The 20,998-nt window shown below is 43.3% G+C and overlaps 1 protein-coding gene and 1 long non-coding RNA gene across 9 annotated transcripts; both read right to left on the bottom strand.

Annotated features, from left to right (window-relative positions):
- Positions 1–583: 583 nt before the first annotated feature.
- On the bottom strand, positions 584–2,648 carry LOC134807887 (uncharacterized). Its single transcript, XR_010149364.1, has 2 exons — positions 2,527–2,648; positions 584–1,808 (listed from the first exon to the last, which is right to left on the bottom strand). It is a non-coding gene; the product is annotated as an uncharacterized LOC134807887 (long non-coding RNA).
- A 754-nt stretch (positions 2,649–3,402) lies between these two features.
- Positions 3,403–14,894, bottom strand: TPRKB (TP53RK binding protein). Of its 8 annotated transcripts, XM_054678537.2 has the most exons (7): positions 13,440–13,514; positions 10,826–11,184; positions 7,962–8,124; positions 6,108–6,224; positions 5,685–5,807; positions 4,073–4,249; positions 3,403–3,542 (listed from the first exon to the last, which is right to left on the bottom strand). In XM_054678537.2, exons 3-7 carry the CDS (start codon positions 8,100–8,102, stop codon positions 3,456–3,458), a joined length of 645 nt encoding a protein of 214 aa, XP_054534512.1. In that variant the 5' UTR covers positions 8,103–8,124; positions 10,826–11,184; positions 13,440–13,514; the 3' UTR covers positions 3,403–3,455. The 8 variants fall into 8 exon arrangements, with proteins under 8 accessions (XP_054534512.1, XP_016804285.1, XP_016804287.1 ...); XM_016948796.4 differs by lacking the exon at positions 6,108–6,224 and having other exon boundaries at positions 13,440–14,894; XM_016948798.4 differs by lacking the exon at positions 6,108–6,224 and having other exon boundaries at positions 7,962–8,121; positions 13,440–13,631.
- Positions 14,895–20,998: the final 6,104 nt, after the last annotated feature.

Here is a 20,998-nt window from a genome sequence, read left to right as displayed (position 1 = left end):
AAAGCAATGGCAACAAAAGCCAAAATTGACAAATGGGATCTCATTAAACTAAAGAGCTTCTGCACAGCAAAAGAAACTACCATCAGAGTGAACAGGCAACCTACAAAATGGGAGAAAATTTTCGCAACCCACTTATCTGACAAAGGGCTAATATCCAGAATCTACAATGAACTCAAACAAATTTACAAGAAAAAAACAACCCCATCAAAAAGTGGGCGAAGGACATGAACAGACACTTCTCAAAAGAAGACATTTATGCAGCCAAAAAACATGAAAAAATGCTCACCATCACTGGCCATCAGAGAAATGCTAATCAAAACCACAATGAGATACCATCTCATACCAGTTAGAATGCCAATCATTAAAAAGTCAGGAAACAACAAGTGCTGGAGAGGATGTGGAGAAATAGGAACACTTTTACACTGTTGGTGGGACTGGAAACTAGTTCAACCATTGTGGAAGTCAGTGTGGCGATTCCTCAGGGATCTAGAACTAGAAATACCATTTGACCCAGCCATCCCATTACTGGGTATATACCCAAAGGATTATAAATCATGCTGCTATAAAGACACATGCACACGTATGTTTATCGCGGCTCTATTCACAGTAGCAAAGACTTGGAACCAACCCAAATGTCCAACAATGATAGACTGGATTAAGAAAATGTGGCACATATACACCATGGAATACTATGCAGCCATAAAAAAATGATGAGTTCATGTCCTTTGTAGGGACATGGATGAAATTGGAAATCATCATTCTCAGTAAACTATCGCAAGAACAAAAAACCAAACACCGCATATTCTCACTCATAGGTGGGAACTGAACAATGAGAACACATGGACACAGGAAGGGGAACCTCACACTCTGGGGACTGCTGTGGGGTGGGGGGAGGGGGGACGAATAGCATTAGGAGATATACCTAATGCTAAATGACGAGTTAATGGGTGCAGCACACCAGCATGGCACATGTATACACATGTAACTAACCTGCACATTGTGCACATGTACCCTAAAACTTAAAGTATAATAATAATAAAAACAAAACAAAACAAGGGAAGTGGTGTCCTCTCAGCGTTTTCTTTGGAAAACTTGTCGTTGTAAATCTTCCTCTGCCCCTTTGAGGGGCAAGCAATGCTTTTTGACAGCTAAATAAGCCTCTTGCCAGCTTTGCAACCCAGGACTGTGTTCCTGAAGGACCTGGGAGCCCGTCTTTGAAACGTCATCATCAGAGCAGCCAGGGCCCTATCTGCCAGTCTCTGTGGGATGGTGGGGGCCTAACATCTGCTGTGAGTGGTAAATCTACCTCCTGTCATGAAGGTAAGAGTTTATTTTCCTTTGTAACAAGGTAATTAGCAAACGCAGGTGGTCAGGTAAATTGAGGTTGAATCTCCAATAAATGGGTGTGGCCAAAGGTGCTGAGAAGTCCACTGATCTGAGGACTAGGCATTACTCTTCTTGAGAATGCGTGCAGTGAGCAATGGGTTGGACCCACTGGCTAGATAAGCGTGAGATTTCTTTCTGTCTTTGCAGCATCTTAGCGGATCATTGCCTGTGATGCACATCTCACTCTGAGTTAATGCCTCTTCAATGATGAAAGTGTTTTCTTCCTCTTCTACCTCTGCAGAGAGGCTTGCTGGGATAGATTTTGTTTGTAATTCTATTTCCCCACCGCCAGAGGACAGACTTTGGGGGTCAGGCAGCTGGGAAGGAGTTTAGAACCCATGTCTAGGCCTTCCACACTCTACAGGCACCCAGTTCATCCATCAGTAGCAGAACTTAAGAGTCTTCCTGGGACTCCATACTGCCTGGAAAGAGGAATTCATTCTCTTTCATTGCTGACATTCCTGGGTGAATGCCTGTGGCAGTTATACTTTACCCATCCCATTTTGTACCTCCTTCCACTCCAGGGGACCCCAAGAGGCCTGGCTCCACTTGCCCAGTGCACCTCCGAAGAAGGGAGACTGGGAAATGAGGATCCTGCCAGGGGGCCAGGTGTTGGACAAGGTGAATGTGAATGTGGAGGAGGAAGACAGAGCCCTCCCAAGAACCTGACAGGGTCAGGGATGAGGTGAGAGTGCTCAGAAGAGTGCTGAGGCAGGACCCAGGCTGGGGCCACGGACCTGCCTCAGCAGCTGGGGTCTGACCTCTTGGGGTTGTGTTCTGACTCCCCTTCCCTCATGGCTCTTTGCCCTCTGGAAGCCAAGGGGCAATGGCAGGTTCACAGTGGCACTGCAAGGGTACAGTTGTTGGGGGTTCTTGGGAGCAGGGGCACCAGTTCTGCTGTGGCCCTGGTTGCCTCCCCTTGCCCAGGCTCCATGTGCACCCTCAGAGTCCCCCTGGCACAACCTTTCTTCTTCTCATGAGGAACACCCCCACTTCCACTTGGGCCTCTGCCAGGAAGAAGGGTGGGAGCTCTGCCGAGGTGTCCCTCTGAGTGACCACCCTCAGCTGGAGCCGCCAGGCCTCTGCACAGTAGCTGCCCCTGGGCCTTGTGTGTAAAATGGGGGTAATAACAGTATCTACCTCATAAGGTTGCTGCAGGAACTAAATGAGTTCCTAGAAGTGAAAGACACTTAGAACCAGGATCCAGAGGCTTGCGAAGGGTGAGGTGGAGTAGCCATGGTAAGTATGGAGAGGGAGGTGAACTGAGGATATAAAATCACCAAGGCAAAAAATTTAAAAACAGAAACAATAACCAGCTGGGCTCAGTGGCTCATGCCTGTAATTCCAGCGCTTTGGGAGGCGCAGCAGAAGCATCACTTGAGTCCAGGATTTTGAGACCAATCTGGGCAACATAGTGAGACCACATCTCTACAAAAAAAAAAAAAAAAAAAAATCACTAAGGCAAGAACCTAGTACACTGTAGGCATTCCATAAGTGTTTGCAATTTTTATTCTAATTATATAAAAATAAAATATATTTGAATAGAAACAGAACTCTAGAAGGCAATAACAAGTAATAGTAACTGATTATCTTTTAAAATACAACGAGGTAGGACTACAAGTGGTTTTTTTGGGTTTTTTTTGTTTTTTTTTTTGAGACGGAGTCTCGCTCAGCTGCCCAGGCTGGAGTGCTATGGCACGATCTCAGCTCACTGCAACCTCTGCCTCCCAGGTTCATGCGATTCTCCTGTCTCAGCCTCCCGAATAGCTGGGATTACAGGCACCTGCCATCATGCCCAGCTAATTTTTGTATTTTAGTAGAGATGGGGTTTCACCATGTTGGCCAGGCTGGTCTTGAACTCCTGACCTCAGGTGATCCACCTGCCTTGGCCTCCCAAATTGCTGGGATTTCAGGCGTGAGCCACCGTGCCTGGCCTTTTTTTTTTTTTTTTTTAATACCATTCTGTGATTTAAACTTTTCTATAATGCACATATATTAGTTTTATAGTCAGGAAAGGAAAATCAATGTTTTCTTTAATGCTGAGAATTTTTGTTAATATTTCTGACATTTCATAAAACATCTTTTGTTGACATTCTACAAATGATACCATCCAATAATGTCCCAATACTTTCTTCTTGTGAAGAGAGTTTATATATCTGTAAAAATGAAAGACAAATTATGACTTGCTGAGATCGTCATTCACTACTAATTGTCATTATACAAACATGTGTAAGTGAAATTATTCCTCATTCAATTATTGGGTTCATGGTATAACAAACAACAAATGTGATTAAAATATTCAAAGTAGAGGGCAATTCATTACTTGTATCCCCTTTAAATTGCTGCTATGGGAGTAACTCTCAAGAACATAAAAACCAAATTTCTATCCATTTTAAAAGCATACTAAATTTATTTTACATTTTAAATATACTATGTAAGTTTGATATTTAAAGGTATTCTCTTTCTTAATGTGGAGAATGGTTATGTCAGCTGAGTTTGTAATTATATTTTACATAAACCATCACACCTCCCAGTTCTTTGTATCTGTAATTTTTAAGTAATTTTTAAAATTAGATTAACTTTCTCAAAAGTTCAAAAAACAAGGAGCTCTGGTGATCAATAGGCAAACGGCATCAGCATTATTGCTCATCTATCACACTCTTTCTAAAAATATGGACTGGCAAACCTTTTTGACTTCTGTAATATTCATTATTTCAGGAAGATTTTTCAGAGAAACCTGATGACCTTCTACTTGAGATATTAGGTATTCTTGATTTATTTGTTTTTCTCCCTCTTCAATGTAAACAATTAGAATTGAAGTGTCATTTGCTGAGATACCAAATTTTTTCAAAGCCTCTGAAATCTAAAGAGAAAAAAAATGAAAAAAAAACACAAGATCATTAACCATTGTTTCCTATGTCTGAAACATTTCCTGATCTGCCTTCTTCCTTGGTCAGGCTCTTATTTTTCATGTCCTAACAGTTCTCACTGCCTACTTTTTCACTTTAATGATTCCTTTCCAACATCCGTTGGTACTTCCTCAAAAGCACTCCCTGCTTAAAGGTACGCCTTGTTCCTATGGAATCAAGCCCAGCCTCTTGGCGCTGCACAAAAACACCTCCTCCCTCTGGTGCCAAGTGGCCCTCCAGCCAGGCGCTTCTGCCTTCTGGCCAGTCCAGCCTGCCTGGGGGTCCAGTCACATTTCATGCCCTTCTGCCTGTGCTCAAGCTTTGTCCTCTGCTCGCATGTCCCTTCTCCTCATGGCTTGGCTGCTGAACACATGCTTCAAGGTCCACAGTTCTGATGCCACTCCCCACCACACCCTCCTCCCTCCAAAATGAATGGCTTCATTGCTGTACCCCTAGATTTGAATTCATTTTCCCATTATATCATTTATCTTAGGGCATTTTAACTTGTCTTGTTTATCTGCCTCTCCTCAGGAACATATTTGCCTCTTCTGCCCCTAGAACTGTAAATGGAACGGGGAAAAAGTTCAACAGATGTTTACTGAATTCAAGAGTTTTCTGAATTATGTCTAATGATCTCAAGGAAACCATAATTAGTAAATTTTATTCCAGGTACTGGGAATCTCTATTACCATGCTGAGATAACTGCATTTTATAAACTTGTCAATCATCTGTATTTTAACCTATGCTACAGGTTTCCTAACTTTTCTCTAGATGACATTAGTACCTGGTTGTTATTAACAGCAGCAGTAATACTAAAACTTCATCAGCAAAATTGCAGTCATTTTTTTCATGTGCTACATGTGTGATGTCTTTAGCTTGATAACTTTCATTGAAAAAGCATTACTATAAGTATTTCAAACCACAAACTCTTCCTATGTACTGGTTGTGTGAGTGAGGCTGTGTTAAGGACTGTTATAGGTACAAGCAAGTTCCTGGTATATGAAAAAGACATGGATCCCACCCTCAAGGAGTTTACGGGAAGAGAGAATGCTATGCAGGCTAGCACACAAAATATCCACGCCTAATGTTTTATCATTTAGATTTCTGTCAGCTTCTCAAGCAAAAATACTTGAGGGGTATTCCTGACCCTATATGGTAAGAACAGATAAAATTAACCTCGCTTAATTTAGCTAAATTTTTGTTTACTCATATGTAAACTGTCTTAGTAAGAGGCAGGGTTAAACCTCAACTCTCTGTCCAGAGCTCTCTTCACCATTATTTGGGTTTATTACTAACCACTGGCTTGCAGGAATTTAGCCTCCAACCCAACACTGAGGAACACATATGTTATTATGACACGGTCAACAGAAATAGGAAAGTGCACATTACATTGTTATTTGGGGAAAGGTTGAAAATAATTTCAGTAGATAGAGTTCTTGTCTTCATTTTTCCCAGTTTGTAGAGGTGAACTGCTTTGTTTGCTGCCACAAGTATCTGAAATGGATCAACAATCTACCAAAGCAAGGAAAAAGAATTAATTACACATGGAGAATCTGCAGTGCCTGAAAACACATGGTAACTCATGGTTAACTCCAGTGTCAAGCTGTTTTACTTCATCACAATTCTTACGGTCTGTATTTTCAAAACTATTATCCCGGCTGGGCACGGTGGCTCACACCTGTAATCCTAGCACTTTGGGAGGCCAAGGTGGGTAGATCACCTGACGTCAGGGTTCAAGACCAGCCTGGCCAACACGGCGAAACCCTGTCTCTACTAAAAACACAAAAATTAGTCAGGCGTGGTGGCACGCACCTGTAATCCCAGCAACTCAGGAGGCTGAGGCAGGAGAATTGCTTGAACCCGGGAGGCAGAGGTTGCCGTGAGCCAAGATCGTGCCATTGCACTCCAGCCTGGGCAACAAGAGTGAAACTGTCTCAAAAAAAAAAAAAAAAAAAAAAAAAAAAACTATTATCCCAAGGGCCTGGGTAGTCAGGAAATCACAGAATTTTAAAGCTGCAAAGAACTTATGCAAATAGTAAAAATTTTTAAAATAACATTAATTGAGGGCTAATATTATGGGCATGATCATATTCCAAACATTTTACTTGTAATATTTTCTTTAATCCTCAAAACTACCCTATGAAATTGACACTATTATTATTAGTAGTAGCAGTAGTAGTAGTATGTAATTGATGAGGAAATTGAGGCAAAGAATGTCTGGGTTTGAATCCCATCTCTGTCACCTATCACCTAGGAAACTTACGCAAGTTCATTAGCATTTTATTTGTTAGAGACCGATGAAACGGTATTCACTCCATAGGCTGTTGTGAAGATTAAGCGAGTTAGTATACATAAAGCACTTGGAACAATGCTAGGAATGCAGTAAGCACTATATAAAGGTTGGTTATGTCTTGTTCAAAGGCCTAAGTAGTAGGTCTGGGATTAATTCCCGGTAACATGATCACACTGCGTGTGCCCTGTTTTTTTTTTTTTTTTTTTTTTTTGGAGACAGACAGAGTCTCTCGCTCCATTGCCCAGGCTGGAATGCAGTGGCTCAATCTCAGTTCACTGTAACCTCCGCCTCCCAGGTTCAAGTGATTCTTGTGCCTCAGCCTCCCGAGTAGCTGGGACTACCAGCACACACCACCACACCCAGCTACTTTTTGTATTTTTAGTAGAGACACGGTTTCACTATGTAGGCCAGGCTGGTCTCAAACTCCGGGCCTCAAGCAATCCACCCACCTTGGCCTCTGTGTATACTCTTAACCACTACACTATTCCTCCTCTACAGATTGTCTTGTTAAGAACCCCCATTTTAAAGATGAGAAGCTGGAGATCCAGGCATTTCCCATAGTAGACCCAGACCACAACCTTTCCTATTTCCTAGGGCAGGACCTGGCACTTCTGCCTCTATTCACTGTTATAGTCAAAGTTGGCTGCATCTGACTTGGACAAGAATTTTTTCCCTAACCGTGACAGATTTTTAGGCTACCCTATAACATCACAAATATTAATGTATACTTAAATGCCCTGTATGGCTCATTCATTCTTTTTTTTTTTTTTTTTTTTTTTTTGAGGCGGAGTCTTGGTCTGTTGCCCAGGCTGGAGTGCAGTGGCACAATCTCGGCTCACTGCAACCTCTGCCTCCCAGGCTCAAGCGATTCTCCTGCCTCAGTCTCCTGAGTACAGGTGCCCACCACCATGCTCAGCTAATTTTTGTATTTTTAGTAGAGACAGGGTTTCACCATATTGGCCAGGCTGGTCTCAAACTCCTGACCTCATGATCTCCCTGCTTCGGCCTCCCAAAGGGCTGGGATTACAGGCGTGAGCTACCATGCCTGGCCATTTTTTTTTCCAGACAGAGTTTTGCTCGTTGCCCAGGCTGGAGTGCAATGGCGCAATCTTGGCTCACTGCAACCTCCACCTCCAGGGTTCAAATGATTTTCCTGCCTCAGCCTCCCGAGTAGCTGGGATTATAGGCGCCCACCACCACGCCCAGCTAATTTTTGTATTTTTAGTTGAGACAGGGTTTCACCATGTTGGCCAGGCTGGTCTTCAACTCCTGACCTCAGATGATCCACCCGCCTCGGCCTCCTAAAGTGCTGGCATTACAGGCGTGAGCCACCGCACCCAGCAGGCTCATTCATTCTTAAAATTTATATTTACCACTGTAGGATTTATCAGTGATCCATCGATGGTGCCTTCCATGGCCTTTCTTCTCAAGTCTCCCGCATTTTTTACATCTTTAAATAACAGAAGGGTTACCCTGCATTCGGGAAATAGGTCCAGCTGATGTGTTAACTGCATTTCACAGATAAGCAGGATTCTACTGCACACAAAATGAAAAGACCAAAAGATTTCATTTAAAAGTTAACATCAGAACTCATTTCTTAATAAATATTCAATAACTTTGAAAGTAACTTGATAAAAGTGTTAAACTAGAAAAATCCATCGCCAAAGCCCATTTGGCATCCTCATGAGATGTTGTCTTCCTAACCCTTCTGAGTTGTTCTGTTGTCATCCCCAGGGAAACGCCAAGGGGCCCAGCTGGTTGCTGTTTGTTCAGATGAGGCAGGCTCAGGTGCATGGTTGAAGGGCTTCCTCCCCAGCAGACAAGTAGGAGCAGAATGTCAGGAATTTTTTAAACCAGAGGTTGCTTACGGTATTAATGAAGTCTTACTCTACCTTAGTCTTTTTAACTTCCTGATCTCATCATTTTATTTATATTTTAGGAAAGCCTAGACATAAATATTAAGGAAGAAAATAATTTTAAAGAATAAAGTAGGCTGGGTGCAGTGGCTCATGCCTGTAATCTCAGCACTCTGGGAGGCCGAGGCGAGCAGATCACCTGAGGTTGGGAGTTCGAGACCAGCCTGACCAACATGGAGAAACCCCGTCTCTACTAAAAATGCCAAAAAAATTAGCCAGGCATGGTGGCGCATGCCTGTAATCCCAGCTACTCAGAAGGCTGAGGCAGGAGAATCGCTTGAACCTGGGAGGCAGAGGTTGCAGTGAGCCGAGATCATACCATTGCACCCCAGCCTGGGCAACAAGCGTGAAACTCCGTCTCAAAAAAAAAGAATGGGGGAAGGGATAGCATTAGGAGATATACCTAATGTAAACGATGAGTTAATGGGTGCAGCATACAAACATGGCACATGTATACAGATGTAACAAACCTGCACGTTGTGCACATGTACCCTAGAACTTAAAGTATAAAAATAAAAAAAAAGATAAAGTATCACACTTGACCCAAAGATATTCATTCCACGCATGGAAATTAAGCAGAGAGGGTACAATTATTAAATAATCAATGTCGCTCCTTTCTTGGACATAAGCTTAACAAGAAAAGGATAGGTTATTATATATAAAGACATAAAAGAAACATAAAAGACAACTTGAATAACTAGAAAGACACAACCATATCTTTGAATGGAAAAACTATGTATTGCAAAAATTTCTTTAAAACAATTTCTATCAAATTCTTAATAAAATATTTTGGTGGGGCAATTTGAGACTCATTTTATCCTTTTACCTGGCAGATTATATTTCTAGAACTCTTTCTGATGGAAGTCATTAGGAATCCAATAATTATATAAGATGTTCCTCTCATTATTTTAACAGTAAAAAGTTACAAATAACCTATCTAGCTAATGATGGGATTAGTTGTTATTTAACAACCATTAAAACATGTGGTCTTGACGGTGTGTAAAAACGGCAATAAATAACATTAAGTAAGTAAAAACATCTGAATGGAAAACAAAACACAAACTGGCCAAAATGTGGGTTTTTTAAAAGGCTATTAAACAAATATTAAAAAGAAAATACACCAAAAAGTTAATGTTATCTCTTATTTAGAATTAATTTGACTTTTTCTGTTACAAACAGAAAAAAATATATTTGTGAACGATATCCTGGCACACAGTTCAATCATTAGTCATGCTAAGGTGGAAAAAATGGATACAGAAAGACATAATCAGTAGGATCCCAATTATATAAAAAGATACACATATTTTTTTAAAATACATGAAAGAAACACTAAAATATGACCATCTTGGGTAGTGAGGTTATGAGGTGATTTTTATTGTCCTTTATATAAAAGAAAATATTTTGTTATGTATGTTCTGAATTTTCTACAGTAAGCACACAAAACATGAGCACACATAATAAGAAAGGAAAAAAACGTGCTTTTAAACACTGAGTGGGGGGAAGAACCCTTAGAAAACTTCAAAATAGTTTGTTCTTGTTTAGCGTAATTTACTCAGGTCAGAAACTTGGAATCATCGTTGAGACCCAACCTGTCACTCAAATCCTATATCTAATCCGTAAAGTCCTGAATTTTCACCTGCTAAATATACTTTTGATTCGTCCACTTCTCTCCCATACGCTAGGTCACATCGCTCATCTACAGCAGTAGCCTCCTGAGTGGTTTCTCACAATTCCTGCCCTCCTATAATCCAGTCGTCACCAGCAGTTACAGTGATCCTTTCAAAATGTACATCAGATCTTGTCATTCTGCTGCTCTTATGATAAAGCCCCAACTTTGTGTCACGGTGTTCCACACTCTACGATCTGGTCCCTGCCTCTCCTCTTCTGCTACCGCCGCAATGGCCTTCTCTAAGCTCAAGTCACCAAGCTTTCTCCCCGATTCTGCCCTATCGGACAGGTAGTTCCCTCTCTCCTTTCATCTCCGCCTGACGCACTCCTCCCTCCCTTCAACTCCATTTGGAGTCCATTTACTACAGCGCCCAGAACCCCGGCACTACGGCTCTTTTTAGTCTGAGGACTAGCTCCTTTTTGGGCCCAATCACAACTTTGAAGAACCCTGCGCCTATCCGCTGCATGTCTCCTCACTAAACTATTTCTTGAGGGGACAGCCTGACTCTATCATTCTCGTGCTGCATTCCCAGGGGCTGGCCTCGTTGCCGCTTGAGAAATACCAACCGCAGCCGTTGTCCCAAAGACACTACTAAAACTGCCCGGACCCTCCCGCTCCCGAGCCTGCCCGTTAGAGCGCAAGGAAAACTCACCATCCAGCCCCCAGTGCGTCTCGGAAGAGCTCCCGCTCCGAAACAAAGCTCACAACTTCCGGAAGCGATGGCCAATCCCCGTCTTCTTCGAGCCAGTTTCCGGATAGGCCGGCTCGGGGTGGCCATCTGTTTCCGGGTCCTGGTAGGAGGGGTGCTTCCGCCCATGGTCCAGCCCATTCTTCCGCCTCCCCAACCTGGGTCCCGTCAACGGACGCGAAGGAGAACAGGGGCTGTATATCACTTCCGGCGAAGGAAATGGAAGAATCTATGGGCTGGGACCGGAAGCTGGGGTCTGGTTTTGAGTCTCGGCTTTGTCTTAACCTGTGTTGGCCGTTGCACCGGGCGACCTCAGTTTCTTCCTGTACAAGGAAAAGTACTGACCAAAATGAGTTCTACATACATTTCCGCTGCTGGAGATTTCTTTGGTTTTTGAGACAGAGTCTTGCTCTGTTACTCAGGCTGGAGTGCTGTGGTGCAATCTCTCTCAGCTCACTGCAACCTCCGCGTCCAGGTTCAAGCCATTCTCCTGCCTCAGCCTCCCGAGCAGCTGGGACTACAGGCACCCGCCACCACGCCCCGCTAATTTTTTGTATTTTTAGTAGAGACGGGGTTTCACCGTGTTAGCTAGGATGGTCTGGATCACCTGACCTCGTGATCCACCCGTCTTGGCCTCCCAAGGTGCTGGGATTAGTTCTTTTTCTGGGCCATGTCTCCTGTGACACTTTGGACTTTTGAGTTTAATGCTGGAACAAGTTAAAATTTTGGTAGGTGATTGGGAAGTCATGATTATGTTTTGCAATGTCAGAAGGACATGAGATTTGGGGGTCCAGGGATGGATTGAATATATGTCCCTGCCAAATCTCATGTTGAATTGTCCCCATTTTTGGAGGTGGGACCTGATGGGAGGTGTTTGGGTCATGGAAGTGGATCTCTCATGGCTTGGTGTCTTTGCAATAGTGAGTGAGTGCCAGGAAGATGTGGTTATTTAGAAGTCTGTGGCACCCTCCAACACAGTCTCTTGCTCCAGTTCTCACCATGTGATGTGCCTGCTCTCTCTTCTCCTTCTGCCAATAGTAAAAGCTCCCTGGGGCCTCCTCAGAGGCCAAACAGATGGTGGTACTATGCTTCCTGTACAGCCTGCAGAAATATGAGCCAATTTAACCTCGTTTCTATATAAATTACCCAGTCTCAGGTATTTCTTTGTGGCAATGCAACAGCCTAATTGCAGGGGGCAGGGGCAGGGGGAAGAGGTGGGGAGGCATGACACACTGGGCTAAAACATGAAGAACATTCGGCCAGGTGCGGTGGCTCACGCCTGTAATCCCAACACTTTGGGAGGCCGAGGCAGGCAGATCACCTGAAGTCGGGAGTTCGAGACCAGCTTGACCAACGTGGAGAAACCCCATCTCTACTAAAAAATAAAAAATTAGCCAGGCATGGTGGCTCATGCCTGTAATGCCAGCTACTCGAGACTGAGGCAGGAGAATCACTTGATCCGGGGAGGCAGAGGTTGCCATGAGCTGAGATCGCGCCATTGCACTCCAGCCTGGGCAACAAGAGTGAAACTCCTTCTCAAAAAAAAAATAAATAAATAAAAATTAAAATTAAAAAAAAATATATATATATATATGAAGGACATTCTATTTCTAGGAGACACTGGAACAGGGCCCTGGCTGGTCTGGTTAGTCTCTCTCTATCACGGGATGCTACGTTCCCAGCACATTCTACAGTTATCCTAGAGAACCACAAGTGAGAAAGGAGAGAGAACTAAATTGGTCCAAGGCCACCTGGAGAACTGTCCTGCAGTCTATGTCCTTAACCCAGATTATACCCTTTAGCAAAGCTAGTCCATTTCATATGCCCACCAACCTCCTAGTATCTGGAGGCGGAAGTTTGTCTTATCAGATCGATGTAACACCTTCACAGACACAATGTCAGTACAACATTGTTGAGCCATAGCCAGAATACATTTTACTAGGCCCAGGAGGACTACATCACAAACAGGTTGATCAGGTCTGTATGGAGCATCAACCTAGTCCAGGATCCAGTGATCCAGGTAAGAACATAATAGGTCAAAGGTGCCAGCCCGCCAAGGTTTTATTAGTTGTCATGATGTTTTGCCACCTTAGGCCAATTAAGTCTACCTCCCTCCCATGTGGCAGGTGTTAGATCCTCACTCAGTAAGCCAGGGCTCAGGTTCTGTTGATATTCACTGTGCCACTATAATACTGGTAGAGTTTACTACTGGCAGGACGAGAAGGATGCTGTAGCCTGTGACATAATGGGGTCTGGGATGACAGATCCAGCACTTTCCTATGGTAGCCACAGCTTGGGAGAGCCTAACAAACACGTTATGCTTCTAGGCCTCTGCAGTCACATCCTTGTGGAAAAAGCAGACTGGCAGGTTAGTGCCCTGCCCCTTACACTTCCTGCATCCTCGGGTATTCCCTACCTGTGTGATAGAGGTTGAGCTGAGTGTAGTGTCCCAGTCTGACTGCTGCAGTCCCGAGACTACCCATTCCACTTGTTGCATGACCTAGGCCTTTGGCTTCAGTCGTCCAGTCCGGGAAGGTTTGTCTTGTACAAACTCGACATGTCTGATAAGGTTACCTACCTGAATGGAAGGATCAGGTGTTCCTGGTGCCACTAAGCCTAGCACCCTGATACTCCTTGGTCCTGTCCTGTATCCCTGTGGATTTCATAGAAGAGAGGCACCTGGGGGAAGTATCACCTCTAGATCAGAGTCAGAGGGGCCTGTCGGGTGCTCTGGCAGCTTGAACCACCGGCCACCTACAGGATGTGCACTCTAAATGGAAAAAGAAAAGACAATGGTTGGGAACACTGAGATTGGAATTTCACAGGTGCAGCCTCATCAGGCAGTCACCTGGTCCACCTCTATCCACATCAAGCTCAGCGTTTTTCAAGATGTGTGCAGTGCTGTGTTTCCCTTGATTGGAGAACAGTGCTTAGTGTCCGCACTGCCCTAGTCAGGTCGAGGTGCCACCCCACTAACAGGCTGTCCTGATGTCCTTTATTCAGTTGCTTTGTGAGTTGACTGGTCCATCATTCAATGGCTCCATTGGCCTGTGGATGACAGAGTGCATGGAAAACCCACTGTATTGCATGAGTGTGCCCACTGTCATGTTGCTTGGGCAGTGAGGATTTTCCTTGGTCAGAGTGAAGTCCCATGGGGTATCCAAAAACATAAGTCCTCTCAAGGGCAGCTGTGGTAGTCAGAGCATCCACATGAGTGGCATATAGAGTCCCTTCCAACAGCAAGCTGTTGCCATAGCCCTTGTCCCCACACATGGAATCTTTTAATAGTCCAATCACTGCTGCCATTCCCCTGACCAGATGGCTAGGCTGTTGGCAATGGCCCATGAGTCAGTAAAAATGTGGCAAGATATGGTGGTAGGTGGGAGGGGATGTGCCCCACTGTTATGGCTCAAATCCTTAGCTGTTAGGGGTCATAGCCCCTCTGGTGGCAGTGACATTCTGTGCCACAAGCCACCAAAATGTCAATGCCTATAAAGCACTCAGTGGTGGGAACCATGGTCACTGACACCTGAAATGGCCCAAAGGGCTCCACCCACAAGCAGATAAGCACCTCAAGCAGATAAACACTATGTGTCACCGAGTTCATCCTCAAACTTCCTGGTGTCACCAGCTTAATTTTTCCCCTAAAGGAACCTGGAAATTCTGTCATGTGGCCGTCAGTGTCCAAGAACTCGAAAGAAATCAGAATTTCCATCTTTCCCCATTTTATCTTTTTTTTTTTTTTTTTTTGAGACAGGATCTCTCTCCATTGCCCATGTTGGAGTGCAGCCTCAACCTCCCAGGTTCAGACAATCCTCCAGCCTCAGCCTCCCACATAGCTGGGATTACAGAAGCACACCACCACACCTAATTTTTAAATTTTTTGTAGAGACGAGGTCTCACTTTGTTGCTTTGGCTGGTCTCTAAGTCTTGGGCTCAAGGGATCCTCCTGCCTTGGCCCCACAAAGTACTGGAATTATAGGTATGAGCCACTGCACCTGGCCCCATTTTATCTTAATAGGAGTATAGAGCCATTGGCCTCTGGTGGGGATCCAGAGACCTTGGCCCCATTCCTACCCGTGCCATACAGCCCAAGACATTTGGGTTTGCAATGTCCCTTTATCAAATATATTCATCAACCAGGATGCATGTGACTTCCTTGGCCTTTCTCCATGTCTAAGACTGTGGTCCTTTAGACTTGAGTCTCCCTTTCTGTGACGGGCCACGTTGTGCATGTGGGTTCCTCTCAGATGCTTCAGGGACCATGTGAGTACCTCATCCCTCTTCTTTCTCTTAAGTGCCTTAGGGTATGTTTGGGTCCCCAATCATCAGCCCTGGAAATGAGCAATCACATAAGTGGCTAACAACCAAGGGATCCTGTGTGGCATTTCAGCTCCACCTTACTTTCTCTCTGCTTCCACCCATTCAGCCAGCTCAGTCACATCCACAGGGTGTGTTTGCATGTGACCTAATGTCTCACGTATCACCCCTGCTTTCCCATAAAATGTCCAGTTGCAAGTCCAGCCTCTGCACCCACAGGTTGACATCACCACCTCCTTTCACCAGGAAAACATGGTTCTGTTAGACTGAACCCTGTTTGTTGTGTGAATTTTGTGAAGCAGGCTCATTGTGCACTGGTTATCAACTTGCCTGAGTCCAATGAGATGGTAAGATGGAATGCCCACACACAAGTTACATGAAGTGGGTTTATTACTTACAGATTGGCCCTGAGGCACAACAGAAGCCCGGAATTCATTGTGAGCCAATCTCCCAAGGCTCAAGAAAGCTACCGAGGGCGGATGGATTCTCACAAGTGGGGCATGTGTCCCACTTGCACTGCAGCTGAGGGACACTAGAAAGCATCCCACACTGGATTTAATACCCTGGGGACCACATGACACACTGGGCAAAAGTGTTGATGGACATCTTGTTTCTCAGAGGCAGACAGGAACAGAGAGAGCCTGAGCTGTTCTTGTCAGTCCCTCTTTATCGCAGGATGTTGCATTCCCAGCACATTCTACAGTTATTTTTGAGAACACACGTGAGAAAGAGGGAAGAACTGGGCGAGTCTAAGGTGACCTGGAGAATTGTCCTGCAGCTTGTTCTTGAATGTTCATATCAACTTTACTCATAATAGCCAAAAACTGGAAATAACCAATGCCCAACAATACATCGATAAACACATTGTGGCAAATTCATACAGTGAGATACCACTCAGTAATGAACAGGAATGAACTGCAGATACTTCCAACAATACTTGCAACATGGATGAGTCTTTAGAATGTGCTCAGCAAAATGACAATCTAAAATTAATTGCTAGGCTGGGAACGGTGGCTCAAGCCTGTAATCCCAGCACTTTGGGAGGCCGAGGCAGGAAGATCACCTGAGGTCAGGAGTTCGAGACCAGCCTGTCCAACATGGTGAAACCCTGTCTCTACCAAAAAGTACAAAAATTAGCCGGGTGTGGTAGCAAGCATCGGTAATCCCAGCTACTCGGGAGGCTGAGACAGGAGAATCGCTTCAACCTGGGAGGCAGAGGTTGCAGTGAGCCAAGATTGTGCCACTGCACTCCAGCCTTGGCGACAGAGGAAGATTCTGTCTCAAAAAAAATAAATAAAATAAAATAAATAACCATATGATTTCATTTCTACAAAATGCTAGAGATTACAGATTTATTATGGAGTGACTGAAAGCAAATCAGTGGTTGCTTGGGATAGGGAAGTGGGAGACACTGACTGGAAAGGACCCAAAGGGAATCTTTAGGGTGAAGCCAATGTTCTATATCTTGATGTGGTGTCAGTTACAAGGAAGTATGAATTTGTTACAATTCATCAAATTAGGTATACTTTAGAAGAGTATATTATATATAATATATATTTAATATATTTTAAAATATATATATATATAATATTTTTTTTTCTGAAACAGAGTCTTGCTTTATCACCCAAGCTGGAGTGCGGTGGCACGATCTTGGCTCACTGCAACCTCCGCCTCCCAGGTTCAAGCGATTTTCCTGCCTCAGCCTCCCGAGTAGCTGGGATTACAGGTGCGCCACCACGCCAGGCTAATTTTTGTATTTTTAGTAGAGATGGGGCTTCACCATGCTGGCAGGCTGGTCTCGAACTCCTGACCTTGTGATCCGCCCGTCTTGGCCTCCCAAAGTGCTGGGATTACAGGCGTGAGCCACCATGCCCAGCCTAGAAGAGCATATTTTATAAACTACAAATTATGCCTCAATAAAGTTGATTCGAAAACAGACATAAAAATTGTTGTCTCATATCAAGCAGAGTCCCATGGAATAAAAAAATTGTCTTGGCCAGGCATGGTGGCTCATGCCTGTAATCCCAGCACTTTGGGAGGCCCAGGCAGGTGGATCACCTGAGGTCAGGAGTTCAAGATCAGCCTGGCTAACATGGTGAAACCCCATCTCTACTAAAAATACAAAATTAGCTGGGCATGGTGGCGCACGCCTGTAATCCCAGCTACTCGGGAGGCTAAGGCAGGAGAATCACTTGAAACCAGCAGGCAGAGGTTGCAGTGAGCCAGAATTGCACCCTGCACCCCAGCCTGGGTGACAGAGTAAGACTCCATCTCCAAAAAAAAAAAAAAAAAAAAAAAAAAAAAAAAAAAAGTTGTCTCAGTTCATAGCAGCTTGTTTCTAACTATTAAAAGCTGGAAACAACCCACAACCCAAATGTTCGAGTGAATGGATAAACAAAGTGTCACACATCCATACAATGACTGCAACTCAGCAATAAAAAGAAGTCAGCTATTGCTATATACAGCAACATGGATGAATCTCAAAATAATTATGCCAAATCAAAGAAGCCAGACATAAAAAGAGTGCATACTATATGATTCCGTTTATGTAAAACTACTCTATGGTGACAGCAGATCAGTGGTCGCTTGAGTAGGAGTTCTAGGATGCAACGAGAGGATTACAAAGGAGTGTGGGGGAACTGTGGAGTAATAGATGTGTTCTACCTTGATTATGGTAATGGCTTCATGGATGTGTATATGTCATGTGAATCTAATTGTATGCTTATAAAAATATACAGCATATTGCATGTCAATTATCTCTCTAACGCTGTTTAAGAAACATGAGACACTACATCTTTTTGTTGGAACAGCTAAAATTAGAAAAAACTAACAACACTAAGTATTGGTGAGGATGTGAGCAACTGGAGCTCTCATGGCTTATTCACGGGGATGCTGTGTAATACAGACATTTTGCAAAAGTTTGGCAGTTCCTTATAAAATTAAATATACACTTACCCCACAACAGCAATCCCAGTACAAGGGAAATAAAAACAATTCACCCAAAAATCTCTATGCAAATGTTTATGGCAGCTTTGTTCAAAATTCGAATATTGGTAAATAACCCAAATATCCTTCAACTAGTAGATGGAAAACAAATTGTGGTATATCCACAGCATACTCAGCAACAAAAGGGAATGAACTGTTGATCTACTCAGCAACATGGAGGAAGCTCAAAAGCATTATGCTAAATGAAAGAAGCCACATTTGAAAGGCTACATACCCTGTTATTCCATTTATACAACATTCTAGAAAAAGCAAAACTATAGGGACAGAAAATAGGTCAGCATTTGCCAAAGTCTGGGGTTGGTGGGAATGGATTGCTACAAAATGCCATGAGGGAATTTTAGGGGATGATGGAATGGTTGTATATTTTGATTGTGGTGGTGGTGGTGATGGTTATAAAACTACGCATTTGTCAAAATTTGTAGAACTGTACACTAAAAGAGGTGAATTTTACTATTTGACTATTTTTTAAGTCATCTCAGAGGTAAAAATGATCCCTTATGACTTGCAAGGGTTATGTACCATAAAATTAGTTCAAAAGATCTAATTTGATAAGGTATTAGATGAGAGCTTTCAAACAATATCAACTTTATTCTTCTCTGCAATATATAGACTTGCATAAATATGCATAACTGTTACCATGTGTTAAAATGAATCTAACCTTGGAAATGTTATCTGAACAAATGGGTCAGGTAAGATACCCAGACTCCAAACACAATCCCCATGTCTTGTGAAAATAACTTCGAAAATGAAACTTGTAATTCTTGATCAATTGTTATGTTGGATGTAACTGACATTTCTATATTCTTAAAAGGTATAAATATTTGTAGGACTTCAATGTCAAATCAGTGAGAGATGTGGTACTTCCAGCTGTCATACACATGTCTGAATGATTAAACACTTATGACTGTCAGATTTTTAAACAAATATCTGGGTGTCTTAACCTAGGTCCTCTAGAAAGCAGAGCCCAAGGTAAGGATTAAAGCACTGGTATTTTATTTATTATTTATTTTTATTATACTTTAAGTTCTAGGGTACATGTGCACAATGTGCAGGTTTGTTACATATGTAACAACCCAAATGTCCATCAATGATAGACTGGATTAAGAAAATGTGGCACATATACACCACGGAATACTATGCAGCCATAAAAATTGATGAGTTCATGTCCTTTGTAGGGACATGGATGAAGCTGGAAACCATCATTCTAAGCAAACTATCACAAGGACAGAAAACCAAACACTGCATGTTCTCACTCATAGGTGGGAATTGAACAATGAGAACACTTGGACACACGGCGGGGAACATCATACACCGGGGCCTGTCATGAGATGGGGGAATGGGGGAGGGATAGCATTAGGAGAAATACCTAATGTAAATGACGAGTTAATGGGTGCAGCACACCAACACGGCACATGTAAGCACTGGTATTTTATTTGGGATATGTAAGAACAGAGAGGTGAGGGCGAGGAAAAAGGTAAATGAAGCAAGGAACGATGCATAGCAATGTGATGTAATGCATTACCTCACCGCAGGCTTCACAGTGAGCCAGGAGGACACACGGAGTGTTTGCCAAGTGCATTTACTTAGCCAAACACATTTGCCAGACAACCTGTGTGTCTTCTCTGGAAGGCATGCAAGGCAAAACCATGGCTGAAAGGAGTTCACAGGAGGGAGACAGGAGGGGGCGCTTGCCTGCCAGGCTCCCTCCTGTCCTCTGCATTTCACTAATCAAGGCCCTCCAGAGGGAGCTGACTCCTCCATACTTCTGGATCATTGCCTTAAACCTGTCAGCAGAAGCTCAAGGGGTTGATGGGGTTGATGGAATCTGAGACAGTGCTCTAGAATCTGTGTTTCATACAGGATGAGATATAAATGAAACAAATGCTAAATAATGACACAAGGTACCTTGCCGAGAGAGGAATCATCCACCTGGAAGGGTAGGCTGTTTGTGAATAATGTAGGGTGGGAGAGAAGGCTTTACTAAGGAGATGGGCTTAAAGAATGTGAACGATGTGCTCACAGAGGCCACAGAAGAGAAATTATAGCCAGGAGAACAACCTGAAAGACAAAGGACATGGTGGCATAAGCGCATGTAACACAATGTACTCAGGAAATGGCTGGCATCCTGAGATATGGAGTGGAATACAGTACAGGGCTTTGTAAACTCAGCTTGGAGTCAGATCACAGAAAGCCTTGACAAGGAACTGAAAATGGGTTCTGAAGGCCAGAAGCCATTCAAGATTCCCAAAGGGAAAAACACAAATCAGCTTGTTTTCAGGACATAATTCTGGGGCAGTTGCTAGAATTACATCAGAAAAGAGGTTCACACAGGATACTAGAAGGGTCCTCCCTTCCATAGTAGAAGTGTTTGTGGTGAACAAAAATTAAAATTTCAAAGATGGTAACTGTCAGAATGGAGAAAAATACAACTTAAATGTGTGCGGCAGGAGGAAAGTAAACAAAAACCAAGCTGACTAACCACCTTATTACAAGGCCACCATGACAAGACTAGAGCGTCCATCATCAACTTTTAGTGCCTCAATGTTAAGTACGGACAAATGAGCAGTAAACATGGTCATGAGGTATTTCAAGAACACTTCTAAGAGCAGAGACAGAGGTATAAACAAATAGCGGACGGGAAAGAAAGAAAAAAAAAGTTGATTCAGGGAACAGAAGAAATGTAGAAATAATTGACATTAGAGAGATAATGAATTCATTTTCTAATAGCATTTTTTCCAGAAAAAAAATGAGCTAGCTCTTGGAAATTAAAATCATAGAGCAGAAAAAATATATATAGCAGAAAATATAGAT

This window comes from Pan troglodytes, chromosome 12 (assembly GCF_028858775.2).
Source record: "Pan troglodytes isolate AG18354 chromosome 12, NHGRI_mPanTro3-v2.0_pri, whole genome shotgun sequence".
In the NCBI taxonomy this organism is placed as follows: Eukaryota; Metazoa; Chordata; class Mammalia; order Primates; family Hominidae; genus Pan; species Pan troglodytes.
The sequence above is the reverse complement of the archived record's forward strand: the minus strand, read 5'-3'. Positions and strand labels throughout refer to the sequence as shown.